Source organism: Nelusetta ayraudi, unplaced genomic scaffold, assembly GCF_046127955.1.
Source record: "Nelusetta ayraudi isolate G7.1 ecotype Tasmania unplaced genomic scaffold, CSIRO-AGI_Nayr_v1 ptg000011l, whole genome shotgun sequence".
NCBI lineage: Eukaryota > Metazoa > Chordata > Actinopteri > Tetraodontiformes > Monacanthidae > Nelusetta > Nelusetta ayraudi.
Window position 1 is genome coordinate 16,092,327 of NW_027466061.1, and position 14,618 is coordinate 16,106,944.

The 14,618-nt window shown below is 42.1% G+C and overlaps 2 protein-coding genes across 3 annotated transcripts; both read right to left on the minus strand.

Annotated features, from left to right (window-relative positions):
* kdsr (3-ketodihydrosphingosine reductase) lies at positions 1–6,152 on the minus strand. Its single transcript, XM_076021449.1, has 10 exons — positions 5,718–6,152; positions 5,084–5,173; positions 3,983–4,039; positions 3,814–3,879; positions 3,599–3,694; positions 3,263–3,454; positions 2,888–2,971; positions 2,720–2,803; positions 2,530–2,631; positions 1–2,444 (listed from the first exon to the last, which is right to left on the minus strand). Exons 1-10 carry the CDS (start codon positions 5,904–5,906, stop codon positions 2,325–2,327), a joined length of 1,080 nt encoding a protein of 359 aa, XP_075877564.1. The 5' UTR covers positions 5,907–6,152; the 3' UTR covers positions 1–2,324.
* A 269-nt stretch (positions 6,153–6,421) lies between these two features.
* On the minus strand, positions 6,422–14,422 carry vps4b (vacuolar protein sorting 4 homolog B). Of its 2 annotated transcripts, XM_076021446.1 has the most exons (13): positions 14,210–14,422; positions 13,430–13,541; positions 12,735–12,835; positions 10,900–11,011; positions 10,377–10,524; positions 10,204–10,262; positions 9,990–10,109; positions 9,711–9,867; positions 9,469–9,617; positions 8,683–8,764; positions 8,384–8,603; positions 8,136–8,276; positions 6,422–8,048 (listed from the first exon to the last, which is right to left on the minus strand). In XM_076021446.1, exons 1-13 carry the CDS (start codon positions 14,228–14,230, stop codon positions 7,947–7,949), a joined length of 1,524 nt encoding a protein of 507 aa, XP_075877561.1. In that variant the 5' UTR covers positions 14,231–14,422; the 3' UTR covers positions 6,422–7,946. The 2 variants fall into 2 exon arrangements, with proteins under 2 accessions (XP_075877561.1, XP_075877562.1); XM_076021447.1 differs by lacking the exons at positions 12,735–12,835; positions 13,430–13,541; positions 14,210–14,422 and adding an exon at positions 11,898–12,138.
* Positions 14,423–14,618: the final 196 nt, after the last annotated feature.

The following is a 14,618-nucleotide window of genomic DNA, read 5'->3' on the forward strand; positions in this document are numbered from 1 at the left end:
TTCTTTTTCCAGTGTTTATTCAGTTTATCACGTAAGAAAATAAGACAACAGAACGTTCCACCTCTCACATCATCTTTCAATGGCACACAAGGTGAAGGTGTTTTTTTTTCTTTACCAGGAACATAAAATAAAAAGAATGAGAATGTGACTTCCATGACAATACTTATAGAACCAATCCGAAGATGATGCCTTTAGTGGGGGGGAATCAGCGTGACTTACAGAACCCAGACCTTGAATGAACATAAACACACTGTAAGCACAGAATTCAATTGCATAGCTTTAAAGTTAAAATAAAACCTACTAAAATAATGGCCTATGTGTTTTTTAACAAGTGTGTGTTGCTACCTTGACCTAAACAAGACGTCGACGGCAATGATTGTACAGTAATGAGAGATTCTTTAGTGCAGTACAGTTTACCTTCCACTAGTATCAAATGAGAACATCATCCAACTCAAGTCATCCATTCTCAATGTCATGTCTAGAATTTCAGTAAGGCTTATTTTTTTTGTACAAAGACAAACAGTTGGCATCTCACGCTGAAAAGTAGCTGGGACTAAGCATTAAATGAACTGCTAAACGACATGAGAGCAAAGCGGCGCCGCTCTGCAGAGGGTCGCATTCTCATAGCATTAACTTCTTCAGTCGTCTTGTCTTAAGGCTAAGAATGCCCCCCCCACTGCCTGGCAGTTTGAAATGACTAACCCTAAAGATCAGCAGAGCAGCAACACAAAGATAAAACCTTAAATAAACACAGTGCATGTCCACAGATTTCCTTGAAACATTTTGGCATTCAAATACTGGTGAATTTCAAAATAATATTCCTGCGCTCATATTCGGTTGCTTTGTAGTAAAGAACATTCTCCCTGTGTGTGTGACAAACCAACGGAAGGCTTGAAGACATGAGTCAAAACTACTTTTCTCTCGCTGAGATGCAAAAAAAACAAACAAACCCAAAGAAAACAGAAAGACTGCAGTCGTGTCCAGACCTTCCAAGGCTCGTCACAAATGGTGAGGGAATTGTCCTAAATGTGCAGGGCAGCATGACAACAGAGGACTTTCATGCTTGCTCCGCTTGTTTTGGCGTCTCTCCTTCAAAACAAATCTCTAGCGCCATCACCGGCCCCCCTCGGAGACACGACTCGAACCAGCAAGTCTGCCCCTGCCCTGACTTGCACCACCCCAACGGATTCAGGATCCCACTAGACTGGGGTGGCTGTGTGTGCGTTTGTGCTCTGCCTTGTACAACTGCATGTTAAAAGCCACTTGCTACCGGTCACGCATGCTGTGAAACATTGCGAGTTCAATGTGATCCAAATTTGGGTGAAATAACCTGCGCGGCCTGCTGAGAAAATAATTTGCCGCGTCTTCCGTGAAATCTAATGGCTTTGCTTTCCCCAGGGGTTGGCTCAGTCACAGCAAACACACACGGTCACACACACCCAAAAATTGTTGCCTCGAACACACACACACACACTTATGAATACTAATTTTAAAGTTATATATCTGCATTGACAAAACTTAACAATCAAAGAGAGTCACACGTTTTCACTCACTCTCGCCGCCATGGTATGACTTTGGAGTAACACTGCGCCACATCTTGGCCTGGCTCATGTGAAAAAACAGAATGAGAAAACATCCCACGGCATTTTCAGAGAGCTGTGGGACACAACTGGTTTCTGACATGGAGGTGATTTAATCAAACTGAGGGGGCTTTGCCTGCAAAGACCCTTGGTGTGGGGAAAAGGTGAAACTACCTGGGCATAAAGCCAGTTTGGAGAAACATGAAACAACAGGACCGAAAGCTGAGCATTAGCATTGCGGTTTGTCACTATTGCCCCTGGTGGGAAGTAAACTCTAGCCGTGTTCTGCGCAACCGGTCAGACAGGCTCTCTGCCCCCTCCTCCTCCTCCTCCTCCTGCTTTCCAGCAGGTGGAAAGCAGGGAAGCCTGATAATCTGTAATGTCAGTGGTTTTTCAAAGCCTACCTGCTCTTACGAAGCAGGCGGTGGGATATTTAGTCTGCCCTCATTTGCTCAGAGTAAGGCTGCTCCCTCAAAGAAAAGCACGTCAACACATCAAACTGGGGGGAGGGGGGGGATCAGTGGAATGGCTCTGAGAGGAAGTAATGAAAACAAATCTGTGAAGTTCACGGAGGGGTTACATCACTGGAGTAGCAAAGAGTAAACATCTGCCACAATAACAGCTGACATCGGAAATGCATTCGGAGACCCTCCTGGACCCCCCCGACCCCCTCACCACGGTTGTGCACTTGTACAGGTTAGGAAGGGAAGGGGGGGTGGGGGGGGGGGGGCTGCAAGGCGGCCGCTATTCCCTCTTGTCCGCCGCCTTGGACTGCTCCCTCTGAATCATGCAGCGGCGCACGATGCTGTCGAAGCTCCCCAGATAGAAGAGGGCGATGGTGCGGAACAGCCCCATGGTGACGATCTAAGCAGCACATCGGGCGACATGTTGTGACCAAAAGTTCGACAAACTTTGGGAACCCAACCAATGCCACATGGGGCGGCTTTACCTGCTGAAGGCCTTCCGTTATGGAGGTGACCGGTGACATTCCGCAGGTGACGGCCGACAGCATGTAGCCGTCAGGTCCCACAGAGCTGTTGAAATTCCCCTGCTGCATGGGTGAGGAGATGAAAAGAGTTTTTAAAGGTTCAAAGGCTTTTAAAGCCAACCAGTCATACGCAGGAGAATTAGCTTCTCACCACTGCATCCCGAACAATAATTTTGGCCACGTGGTCTGGCTGGGAAACTCCAGATGTTTCAGAGATTAATTTAGTCTCCAGGGGCTAAGAGAGAAAATTAAAGAAAAAATGTTGGAAGGTGACCATTGAAAATGCTCCAAGACAGGGTTGCGTTAAAGAGGAGCTGACCTTCATCTTGTTCTCCTCTGCCAGCAGTGGCGTGTCAGTGTCGGGGGGGTATGCCAACGTCACATAGATGTTGTAAGGCTTTATCTGCAAGAGGAGAACAGTGATGCTGAGAATGTTTTTATCATCCTCAAACTACTGCACCAACAGTTCACAATCTTCATCCACATTACCAGAGGTTCATTTACAAATGACCACTGTGTCAAGGGACGCTTGCTTTAAGAATGACCAACTTGTGGTTGCTTGTACTTCTGTTTCCTTAAGGAATTGCTCTTTGTATACGTATAGAAGCGTATTAGACAAATTGAAGTCAATTTGATTTGAACAGATCCCTTTGAAACGTGACACAATGGGTCTTTGTAAGCGCAAGAAACTCACCTCCATCTGCAGGGACTCTGCTAAGCCACGCAGGGCGAACTTGGTTGGAGAGTAGGCCGTGTAGCCAAACAGGCCGATCTGACCCGCCTGGGAGGACACAAACATGATGCGGCCCATTCTTCTCTCCTTCATGGTGGTTATGACGGCCCGCGTTGGATAAACGCTGCCCAGGTAGTTCACTTCCATTAGTTTCTGTGTGAAAACGAGAATGCAGTCAGTACAGCATATCCCACGTCTGTCCACATTTTGACGGCAGAAATGCACACGTTGGCACGAGCAAGGCTTGAGTTTGCCGACACGGTGCTTCTCGGCCTAACCACACGTCCAGGTACCCACTTTGAAACGGTCCACTTCTACTTCTTCAAACTTTGCAGAAATGGATGTTCCGGCACAGTTCACCAGCATATCAACTGGTCCCAGCTTCTCCTGAGCCTACACAATGACAAGAGGTGAGTGGGGTGGGGGTGGGGAGTCTGGTCACTGCTTCAGCTGCATTTACTCTGTTGGCTGTTGTATGTACTGTATGTTTCTAAGAGGGGGTAACGCCTGACCTGTTTTATCACACTTTCCACCTGGTTGTAGTCACTGGAAACATCCACAGATATGCAGAGCACCACCTGCGAAATGATATGGTTCATTATGCACTGGAAAGCATAACTCACATCAGCTTTACATAATAGCCGACAAAAACTTTCCCATTCAAATACACTCAGCCCTTACCTGTTTGTCATTAATGGCACATTTCTCCACTTCTTTCTTTGCTTGGATGAGTTTAGCCTAAGGAAGAGTGCACAAGCATGATCACTTTAAAACTTTTGTGGTGATGTTTATGACTATAGATGTCACCAGACGCTTTTAGAGGATTGTGGGAAATCCGGGGGTTTGTTCAGAGAGTGTGTGTGTGTGAGGGTTGCTGCTCTTCTCCGCATCATGTGGCTGATTATCTGTTACACACACTAAATGCATGAACTGAATTTTGCGAACATTTAGCTTTCTTGGCACTTAGAAAACAGGACTAGACTATAACCATTCACTTTAAAGGCTACACCCTTAGACTTATGAACCTGAAAGAGCATCTGTTGCTAACATTCACTTTAATGACAGCCAGTAGGCGATAGCTTTGTCAGTTTGCCAGTCACTTGTCTCTGACTAGTAAATCTGATGACCTGATTGGTGGCTTGTGGCACAGAGGAAAAAAAATGTCTGATCCATTCTGCTATTGATTCAGATCAATCAGGAGTCAGTGAATCAATGAGATGGACACACTTCTTCCTGGCAGGGCAGGTTGCTGCCTCCCTGTTGGAGTCTGTTACTGCAGGCAGGCCACACAGTGAGGCAAGGGGAGGCCAACTGACATAAACTGTGACATTGATGTTGTTGTTGTTGTTCTAAAACATTCTAGGCTTATGGTTGGGGGAAAAAACAATAGCATACAGTAAAGTGAATTAAACATGTGAACGGAGTGGAACAAATTCACCACTGTGTGTGCAGTGGCGGAGCCAGCTTTTAAAATTTTCCATGGGCTGTCCAAGCTCGGAGCCACCAGACTCAAGTATATGATGGGGAGTTGGGGTGCTGCCTGACAATATTGTACGGCTGGGGGGTGGGGGGTAAGGGGAATGCTGTCAGACCGAACTCATTGCTGCCACAAATAAGGCTGTATTTTAGGGGTGCCAGACAGATTTCAGGGCTAGCCAGTGCCACCATGCTGGTTCAGCCTCAGTGTGTTTGACGTCAAACAAGTGAAGTGCCTAGAAAAACACCACGGCTGTAACGTGATAAATACAAGGGAATGTCTGCTTGAGAGAAGAGTTTGCTGACCTCATCCCGTGCTACCAAAGTTATGAATGCCCCTTGCCTGTAGCACTCAATGGCAATGGATTTCCCAATCCCACTCGAACCTCCTGTCACCTGAAAATTCAGAGAGACAGAAGAACCTTCAGCTTAGCTCAAACGTTTTCCCGGCTAATCTGTAACTCTGTACCTTTGGCACGATTTAAGGGGGTAAAGGTTCCCAAATATGACAGGTTTATTACCTTTTAATTTCAAGATAAAACATTTCTACTTTGTTTTTCCATTAGAGTCACTCAGTGACTCGAAATCTATTTGGCAACTGTTAACCTAAAATACACCAGTTACACACGATTATCATGATGTTTTATATCTGCCTGCAGTTCATTAGTCGGGGGAAATTCTGAACCGACTGTAGTACATGACGACAGCGCGACACGTCCACGTAACGAACTATAAGGTGGGCGTGTCGCGCGTTCTGACAGTTGAGGCTCGACCTCCACTCCGCACCAAATCACGTGTTTCCACGTAGAAGAAGCAGGTATTCTCACAACTTTATAAAATGCGTTCAGTTAATTAACGCTGCAAAAACAAAACGCATTGCAGTCGCAGTCACTGGCGTCGCTATCCAGGGTAACGTTCGCTAGCATTACGGCGCACTTACCACGACGTGGGCCCCATTCAGTTTCAGAGGTTTGGGGCTAATAAGAGGCGATATCATGTATAACAGCAAGACAAAAGCAACAATGAAGGCCGCCACGACGAGGAGCATTATGACTGGCACGATAGGCCACCAGGAACTGATGAAAATCCAATCCGTGACCGTTGAGCCCGAGGCAGCTTCAGGGGACATGGGTGAAGCCAGGCGACCGTTAGCTTGTGTGCTAACTAGGCTGGCTGGTAGGTCGGGCCTGATAGGTCCGATAACAAAGTTACGAAGCTGGCCGCGGCCCTAAGCGGGAGTGGCAAAGCACAGCCCTCGGAGGAGGAGCTTCCCACGATCCGTCAGTGAGTCTAGATTACATCCACGTTGAGAAGCACAGTGGACTTCGGCATCCCGTGACAAAGCCCCGTCTATACAAACCAAAACAAATCGAACTGTGCAGCGTAAGGGGACTTCCGGGATATTTGGGATTTGTAGTTTTTAGTCACAGTCCTCTTTGATTTTAGCGTGCGTTTTAGGGCGTTTCTTGACAACAAATCCCAGAATGCACCGATTCACTTCCTCATTCTTTTTTAACCAGTCTGCAGCTTGGCCAGCCAACCGCATAGCAAAGGCGGTGAAGTCTGGGGTATCAAATTATATAATCTTAATTGCATAAAAATTTTTTTAAACAAACAATTTATTTATCACACAAAGGTACACGATTTTTCTTGAAGTAGTTGTAACTTTTATTTACATTTAGGAATGAAAAACAGAAAATCTTCAATAAAGTGACATTGCAAATAAATGGATCAGGAAATGAGTTGGGTATATGCATAGGCATTTACAAGAAAATACATGTTTCCCACCAAAACTGAAAAGAAACAGTTTTTATACCTTAGATGAATGTAGCTGAGTAATGGTACAAGTGTATACAGTCTATAAGATGCTACGTGAAATGTGAATTATATATTGAGTACTTTTGACAAAGCAAGGAATAAATGCAGTATGACCAATTTTAAAATAAACCAATAAAAATGAATCTGCAGCTTTTCAAGAAGGCACATGGTGCACACTGTCACAAGTGGCTACCTGGAGTTCATGATAAAATTATATTGGGCAAGGGCAAAAGATTTTAAAGATCTCTCATCAGCACTGTCAGTGTTTTCCTTTATCCTTCAGTACATACATGGCGTTTTATCAAAATTTACATTAAGACATTGATGGAATATTAAGGCTGAGATTTTTTGCCAAAGGCGTTAAATTGAAAAGCTTAAGAAAGATGATATTAATGTAATCTACTGATAGCCAAAACAAAAACAAAAATATTATGTTTTTCCCAGACAAACGTACAAATTAAAGCTATCGGACTGTTAAACTGTCAAATAATGCTGATTTGGCACCATTGGTGATGTACTTTCAATGTTAATGTTCAATTCAGATGACAAAGGTGCAACACATGCAGCAATTATCTGTTCGGAAACTAAAGGAGCCCATTTTTCCATAACATGTTTTAAAGCTACCTTTATCTTGGTCTCAAAATGTTGACGGCCGCCTCCCTGAGACGTTTATTTGCAGAAAAAAATCCTTGAAGCATCCGTCTTCCACAGCACATCATTTGTACATTCCAAAAAGTACAGTAAACACTATAAAATGCTTGTTTTTTTTTTTTAATAATACAAAAAATAGATATGGGGACATTTGTTAGTGAAGTGAAAAGTTTTGGTGACTCAAAATGAAGAACAGAAGACTCTGTCCTTCATTATAATAAATTATTATTTCCATGGCCTTATTTTTCCAAAAAGAATAATTTTGCCACTTATTCCCTTAAGTCACATAACTATTCTGCTCAGCCATAGTCTCAGAGAAAACTCAAAAGCCTAATTTCCTACTACATCCAAGTGATGTTCCTATACAATCAGCTTCATTGGAGTTTTGTTTATTAATATGTATTTACAGTCAAATAAATGATATTTTAAATTTAAATTCCACCTATGACTGTCACTCCTAGGTGCAATAAATTTCTGTTTTGGGTGTAGTGCCTGATGTTTTTCTGTTTAGAGATCCAATAAAACCAAATCCACCACTTTCTGTGTGATTATCAGTTAATAAACATGTCTATTCTGGTCAATCCACAGGGCCTGATGAATGATTAGAAGACAGAGAATGAAACAAAAAACAGGACAAGAACAGTAAAGATAGGCAATCACAATTCATTTGCTTTGGTTTGGCTTACATCAATCATTACACCTAACCCTCTTGTCCAAAGTCTTCTGTGAATTTTTTCAATTTATTCAGGTCTTGTTCGTTGACTGTTGGCTTTGTGGTTGCCAGAGACCTCATCATGTCAGACTGGCAAGAAGAAAGCAAAGCAAGAACAGTTTTGGTGATGCAACACTGAACTTAATAGTTCTCAAATACATCATAAAAAGCTCTTACCATGCACACCACCGGCTCCATCAGCTTTTCCCCAGGGACATCAATCCACGTCATTTCTAGGGCATTGGGATCACCAGGTGAGCAAGGCATCAAGAGGTCATCAATAATGATGTTGGGGTCAGTCCGAGATGGACCTCGTACCTAAAAGTAATTATAAAAAGAAAGGATGAGAGAAGTGGCGTTCAGTCAACTCCAACAAGTTCAACTAAAGGTGAATTTAAAATGTATTTCTTTTAAGGACAACCTACCCGCTTGAAGTGTGTTGCTGACTGGACCTTGCGAACAGGCTGCATGAGAGCATCTCTGACAATGATGCTGATATCGGCTCCCGAGTATCCATCTGTTTTCTTGCCCAGGGTTATGAAGTCGCTCTCTGAGAGACTGTTGGGCGTGCAGCCCAGGTGGAGCTTAAACATGGTGGATCGGGCGTGCTCCTCGGGCAGTGGAATGTAGATTCTCTTTTCAAATCTGTGTGAGTGTGAACAGTGCACGGTCAACACATATGTTGGAAACTGGGGAAAACTTTCACTTGGACAGTCACAAATACCGTCTCCTGATGGCAGAGTCGAGGGTCCATGGAATGTTTGTTGCTCCGAGAACCAGCACTCCGTTGTTGTCAATGCCGACACCTGCAAAAATAGCATTGTCAGAGCGTAAACACACATGAATTCTAACACAGAAACAGTGCCTGCCTGGATCATGCTGTCAAAGAAGTCCTTCTGTACATTCCTCACTTACATTCCCCCCCCCCATTTCACCTTCATATTCTACTGGTGATTTTTTGTACAACCAAATCATATTGCTCAGTTCAAGAAAGGTGCATGTCAAAATAAAATGAAAGCCTTTTCCTTCTACATTTGGAGATTTCTCTTATTGTTCCGGAGGCTGAGAAAACATGCTGCACCTCAGGCCACACCCTGGTCTGTGACATCACCCCGGGTCTTTTGCATATATATCAGAGTATACCTGTTCTGACATCTGTTTATGTGTGAGAGTGGAGTGAGGGAACGGCACTGGACTAAAAGTGCAACGCTTCAGTGTGCATGCGCTAAGCTGGAAATCTGGCATACAATGACTGCAATGCTGTGATAAATCAGGTTTTTAAGATTTAATGATCCTTCTGCAGCTTCACGTTTCACAAAAGTTGCCCGATCAAGTGCATGGAAATCTGAAAAAACAGTTCAGACCCAAAAGCTGTCAATAACGGAAAGAGCTTAACTGGTATTTTTCAATTTTCACACTTTAAATGGTTAATGAAAAAAGTAAAAAACAAACCAATACAAAAAAAAAAATCACAATATTCTGTGTCCACAGTTGTTTACTGCAGACTTACCCTGCATCTGAACCAGGAACTCCGTCTTAATACGACGAGCAGCCTCACTCTCATTCTCACTTCTTGAGCCGCAGAGTGAGTCTATCTCGTCGATGAATATGATGGAAGGCTTGTTCTCCCTTGCGAGGCTAAAGAGGGTTTTTACCAACCTGGAAAACAAAGCAAACATTTGTGAGAAGGTTTTCAAACAACATGCTTTAGAATGACTTTATTTCTTATGGATTGTTGTTTATATGACTGACTTCTCACTCTCTCCTAGCCATTTGGAGACAAGGTCAGATGAGGAGATGGAGAAGAAGGTAGAGTTGTTTGCCTCGGTGGCAACAGCTTTAGCCAGATAGGACTTCCCTGTACCTGGTGGTCCGAAGAGCAAGATCCCTCTCCACGGAGTTCTCTTTCCTGCAAATCAAGAAAGGAATTGATTTAATTAAAAAATAAATAAATAAATAAATTAAAAAAAATCCCGAGATTCATGACCACACCATTTACATCCATGAAGCATTCTTATTAAAACACAATACCTGTGAAAAGGTGGGGGAATTTAATTGGGAGAATCACTGCTTCTTTCAGTGCTTCCTTGGCTCCTTCTAAACCTGCAACATCATCCCATTTGACTTTTGGTTTCTCCATGACAATTGCACCTGCAAAGTATGACACTGCAGTACTAAGTATCCAAGTCATAAATCCATTACCAATTTAAACAAATGCTTAATATTTTGACATTGCATTTCTGACCTGAGAGTTGATTCTGAAATTTCTTTTTTTCTGGATCACCACCTTCATCACTTTCATTTCTGGAAAAAAGAAGAAGAGAGAATTAGAAATCCTTAATTTTGATGCTTATAAAAAGTACAGATTTATCGGACATGTGAAAGGCATTAGGATCATTGCCATGCACATAAACCTACCCTTTATCATCAGACCCGGACTCTTTGACAGGCTTCGCTACAGACTTTTCTTTTTTGTCCAGATAATCTTTCAATTTCTCTGCTCTGCACAAATACTCAGCGCATTTTGCCCTGATGCTCTCCTTGGCTCTGTCGCCCTGAGCTTCATCTGCAAGAAATAAAGATAAAATCAGGATCCAAAAACACTCATTTCAGATTTTGATATTTATTCAGAAGCACTTCCCGACTTAATTTGTTGGCTTACTCTAGTATATGGAAATGAAGAACAAAAACCAGCAATACTCAGCAATTCATTCATTTATGCATTTTCTTTTCAATCACTGATTGTCCCACACTCAGGGTACGGGAGCCCATCCCAGCTATCTTGGGGTGAGGGTGGAACCAGTGATCAGTTCACCACTCACTTATATCTAAAATTTTGAGTTGCCAATAAGACAACTGAGTGTAAAGAGACACAAAACAAACAATAACAAAGGTAAAACATTCAAGCTCCATACAGATTGTCAAATAAATAAAACCTTACATTTCACCACATGAAGGAAGTACTGAACAGCACTCTGGTATAGACCGAGAGCTTCCTCATAGTTCTGAGCTCTGTCTTCTACAGATGCCTTGTTGGCCAGGTCAATGGCTTTCTGAAATTAAGAAACACACACACACACACACACACACACACACACACACACACACACACACACACACACACACACACACACACACACACACACACACACACACGCACACACACACACACACGCACGCCTTGAAATATACAAAAAACAAAATAATGGTATTTGAGGACAGTTATATTTTGAGAAACAAAAATCAACACGAAAACAATAGAATGGAAGAAAATGATAATAAACAATTACATCAGGGTGCCACACATGAATATAACGTAAGCGTCGTAAACTTGTCAGAATACGTAACTAAATAGCTAGAAGTCATGTGCATGGATGAACAACACTTGCGCTATTGAGCGATTAAATATATATATTTTTTTTAATATTTTATCCCTTTTGAGTATTTGATGATGCTGTAACCTTAAGGTGAGACAGTTAAATTAGAAAAAAGATACGGTTTATACAATTACATAAGCTATTAGCCAAATACAACCACTGTGCTCCCTAGCAACTGTTTACCATTAGCACTTTATTTTTTTTAGTTTACAGGAAACGACAACTTTGCCCAGTTGTTAATGTGGCAACAATCTATGAGTACACCTAAACAAAGATTTTGAAAAGCACAAAATTGTAATGTACAGTCAATGCTAAAATCTGGAAATATACTATCTTATCTCGCGAAGTGTGCTAACAATGCTAATTTACGTTAGCTAAACTTTGAAGCGTCCTTCTTAGCGTTCGAGCGCGGTTGTACCAAACAGCACCTGGCAATTTGAGAGAACAAATGTTGATTATCCACAACTAAACAACTTTTTCCACGGTCTTTTGACGCAATCGACTTTGACAGGTTCTTAACGCGGCCGTTTCGGCCCACTCCAAAGGCTGCTACGCCACTTACCTGTAAATTATTTGCCATACGGGCTGCTCGCTGGACCAGAGATCAAAGCAAACTTTAGACACTCTGAGAGTGGAACCCTAAAGAAAATGAATCTAAAATGTTGATTATAAACGGTCGTTTACGGCCAGATGATCTTTTAAAGACTTCCTAGATTCGCTTCCGAGCAGGACCGACTATTTATGGGACCGACCGGAGCGGACCGACGAAGGGACTTCCGCATTATAGTCAAGACTCGCGTGCACGGAATGTAATGACGTCAAGACGTAGGTCAGGGACGATTAGTTCACGAGATTGTACACGGTGTTTTAAAAACAGATCTTTAAATTAAGGGGCCGATGTGTGACATTTGAAAGGGATATTTTGTTTTATTAGAAGAGTTCACTAAACAAATAACTTATATTTTGATCCACTCAGAATAAACACTAAATGGCAGAAAGAGCACGTCATTTTTTTGGGGTCGCCGTTTATTTTCAATAGCACAGAATGTTGCTCTACAAGGCGCTTTGTGGTTCTACCCTGGTATCTCCGCTAGTAATGCCTACAAAAAGTTTTCAACAAAATAAAATAAAAAAAATACTTTTGAAGATTTATGTGAGAAAGACAAGTTTTTAGTACCAGGCCAAAGGCGGCAAAAAAGTGATGTTGCTTCCTGTCTTTGGTTTGTTCACAACACCAAAATGAGAAAAAGGCCCGATTTAAGCAGTCTGACAAGGATGATGACCAGCACGATCACGGAAGAGAGAAGCAACTTGATTTTATTCTACGAAAGGAAGATGACTGTGTAAATGTGCAGCAACGGTGTATAATTTGTTAGACATATTCAGTCGATGTAACAACCTGTTTATTTTGTAAGTACTCCTGTAGCTCTTCTGCTCTGTCCAGGTACTGTTTGCATTTATCTCTGATTTTCTGGTTGCCATCCTTACCTTGCGGTTCACCTAATAAGAGAGAAAACATCATTTAATATATAAGGATATGAGATTACATGGTTTGCATCAGGAATGTTATGAAGCAGTTGTTGCCTAAGTTTAATTCAAGTCATATATATTGGATTTTATTGTCAGTAGAAATGGACAAGAAGTTAAAAAAAAAAAGTCTGGGATGCTGTTGTGTCAAAAATGATGCATGTTCCACATAGCTCAGAAAAAAGGTAAAACAAAAATAATCATATTACAGCTACAGAATACTGAAGGCTGTTTTGATGGCTCAACAACCGTTTAATAATGTGTTGATAATCTTCAGTCTATAAGCTTCGAATAATGTGATATAAAGGAGTGAATTTTTTTTTTACAAATGACCGATAACTATTGAACCAGTTTCATGGAATATGCAAGCTTCCACAGCTGTTATTAGCTGATTTATGCACATTTTAGCCTAATCTGTAAGCAATGTAATTTTACTTGTGGACTAACTGGTCCTTCAAGTTATGATAGGGAATGAAATCTCTCTATAAGTTACCATGCAATGTCTGCAGACCTGAAGGTGGTGTTTGTTAGGTTAGAGAGATTTAGTTTTGATCTGTGAACACCCACGTTTGACAATGTGTAGAAAGTACTTGACAGCGTGTTCGTAGGAGATGATGGCATCCTCATACTTCCCTTCCTGGTCTTCCTGTGAAGCCTGTTGTGCTTTAGCAATAGCTTTCTGTTTGAAAAAAAAAACAAAACATTTCCATTAGAAAATACTTTCTAAATTCACGTCACAAGTGTACCCTCTTGTTTATTTTAATCATTATCATATGCCACAGACTGTATTTGGTTTGTCTTCTCAAAATGTTGATAAATAAATTACTTACAGGAAAGAGCTGCATGAAATGAAATGCCAGTTGGTTTACAAGGACAATTTATTATCCCTAAAACTAATTTCCAATTTACAGCTAAAAGTCTGCAGAACAAAATAACACAAATCCCTAATGCATCCACAATACTGTTGACTTCCGTCCTTGACGTTTACAATGATTGAATAAGAGCTGTTGAACTGTTGACATGTTTCACAATTTAGCAACAAAAAGACTATTTAGAGCAGTTATTTGGGTCAATGCCTACAGTTCGCTAAAACAGAAACACTGAAAACAACTACAGTACAACGTGTGAGGTACAATGTGCGTAATTTCCCATTGGGGGCAAAACCTAGAGAGCAAAGCAGCTGAAATGAGATGAACATACATCTACCTGCACTGCACATGACGAAATGAAACTGAAGACGCGGAAGCGCCAATATCATTGGTTTGGTGCCACTGGAGGGCATGTAGCTACGCTTTACTCAAAAGACGAAAAAGCCCACGCAGAAGCGGTACATTTTCCCCACCTTACCTGTAGATTAGTCGGCTCCATGTCCCACAGGAAATAACCAGGGCGAAGACGACCTGAGGTAGTTTCGTTTACTCGGCGCAGGGCTTGTTACCGCTCAGCCTGTTCCTGTTTGCCTGTCGCTCCACACAACCGACACTCAGGAATGGCAACAATGCTGGTAGGCACAACAGTGCTGCTGACACTGAGTCACGGCGATGAAGTTGTCGTGCAAGTTCGTCACAAATTCTCATCTGATAATTTCACTCACGAAAGAGAGGGAGAGATAGATAGATAGAAAAAAAAACACATTGGTAATAGAAGTGTTGACTGGACAAAGGGTTCTTTCTGTGTTGACATACAATAACGAAGCGCTCATGACGAGACAGAGATGAGAGTCTACTTACTTGTAACCCAGCCTGCCAACTGTAAT

What these genes read in the sequence shown, in the direction of transcription:
- kdsr (XM_076021449.1), bottom strand. Translation starts at nt 5,906, where the DNA reads ATGTCCCCTGAAGCTGCCTCGGGCTCAACGGTCACGGATTGGATTTTC. An exon ending in GTGCCATTAATGACAAACAG is followed by an intron (nt 3,880 to 3,982) that starts GTAAGGGCTGAG and finishes ATCATTTCGCAG; the next exon opens with GTGGTGCTCTGCATATCTGT. An exon ending in TTATTGTTCGGGATGCAGTG is followed by an intron (nt 2,632 to 2,719) that starts GTGAGAAGCTAA and finishes TCACCCATGCAG; the next exon opens with CAGGGGAATTTCAACAGCTC.
- vps4b (XM_076021446.1), bottom strand. Translation starts at nt 14,230, where the DNA reads ATGGAGCCGACTAATCTACAG. An exon ending in CTTTCTACACATTGTCAAAC is followed by an intron (nt 12,836 to 13,429) that starts GTGGGTGTTCAC and finishes CTCTCTTATTAG; the next exon opens with GTGAACCGCAAGGTAAGGAT. An exon ending in GACTCTGCCATCAGGAGACG is followed by an intron (nt 8,604 to 8,682) that starts GTATTTGTGACT and finishes ACACTCACACAG; the next exon opens with ATTTGAAAAGAGAATCTACA.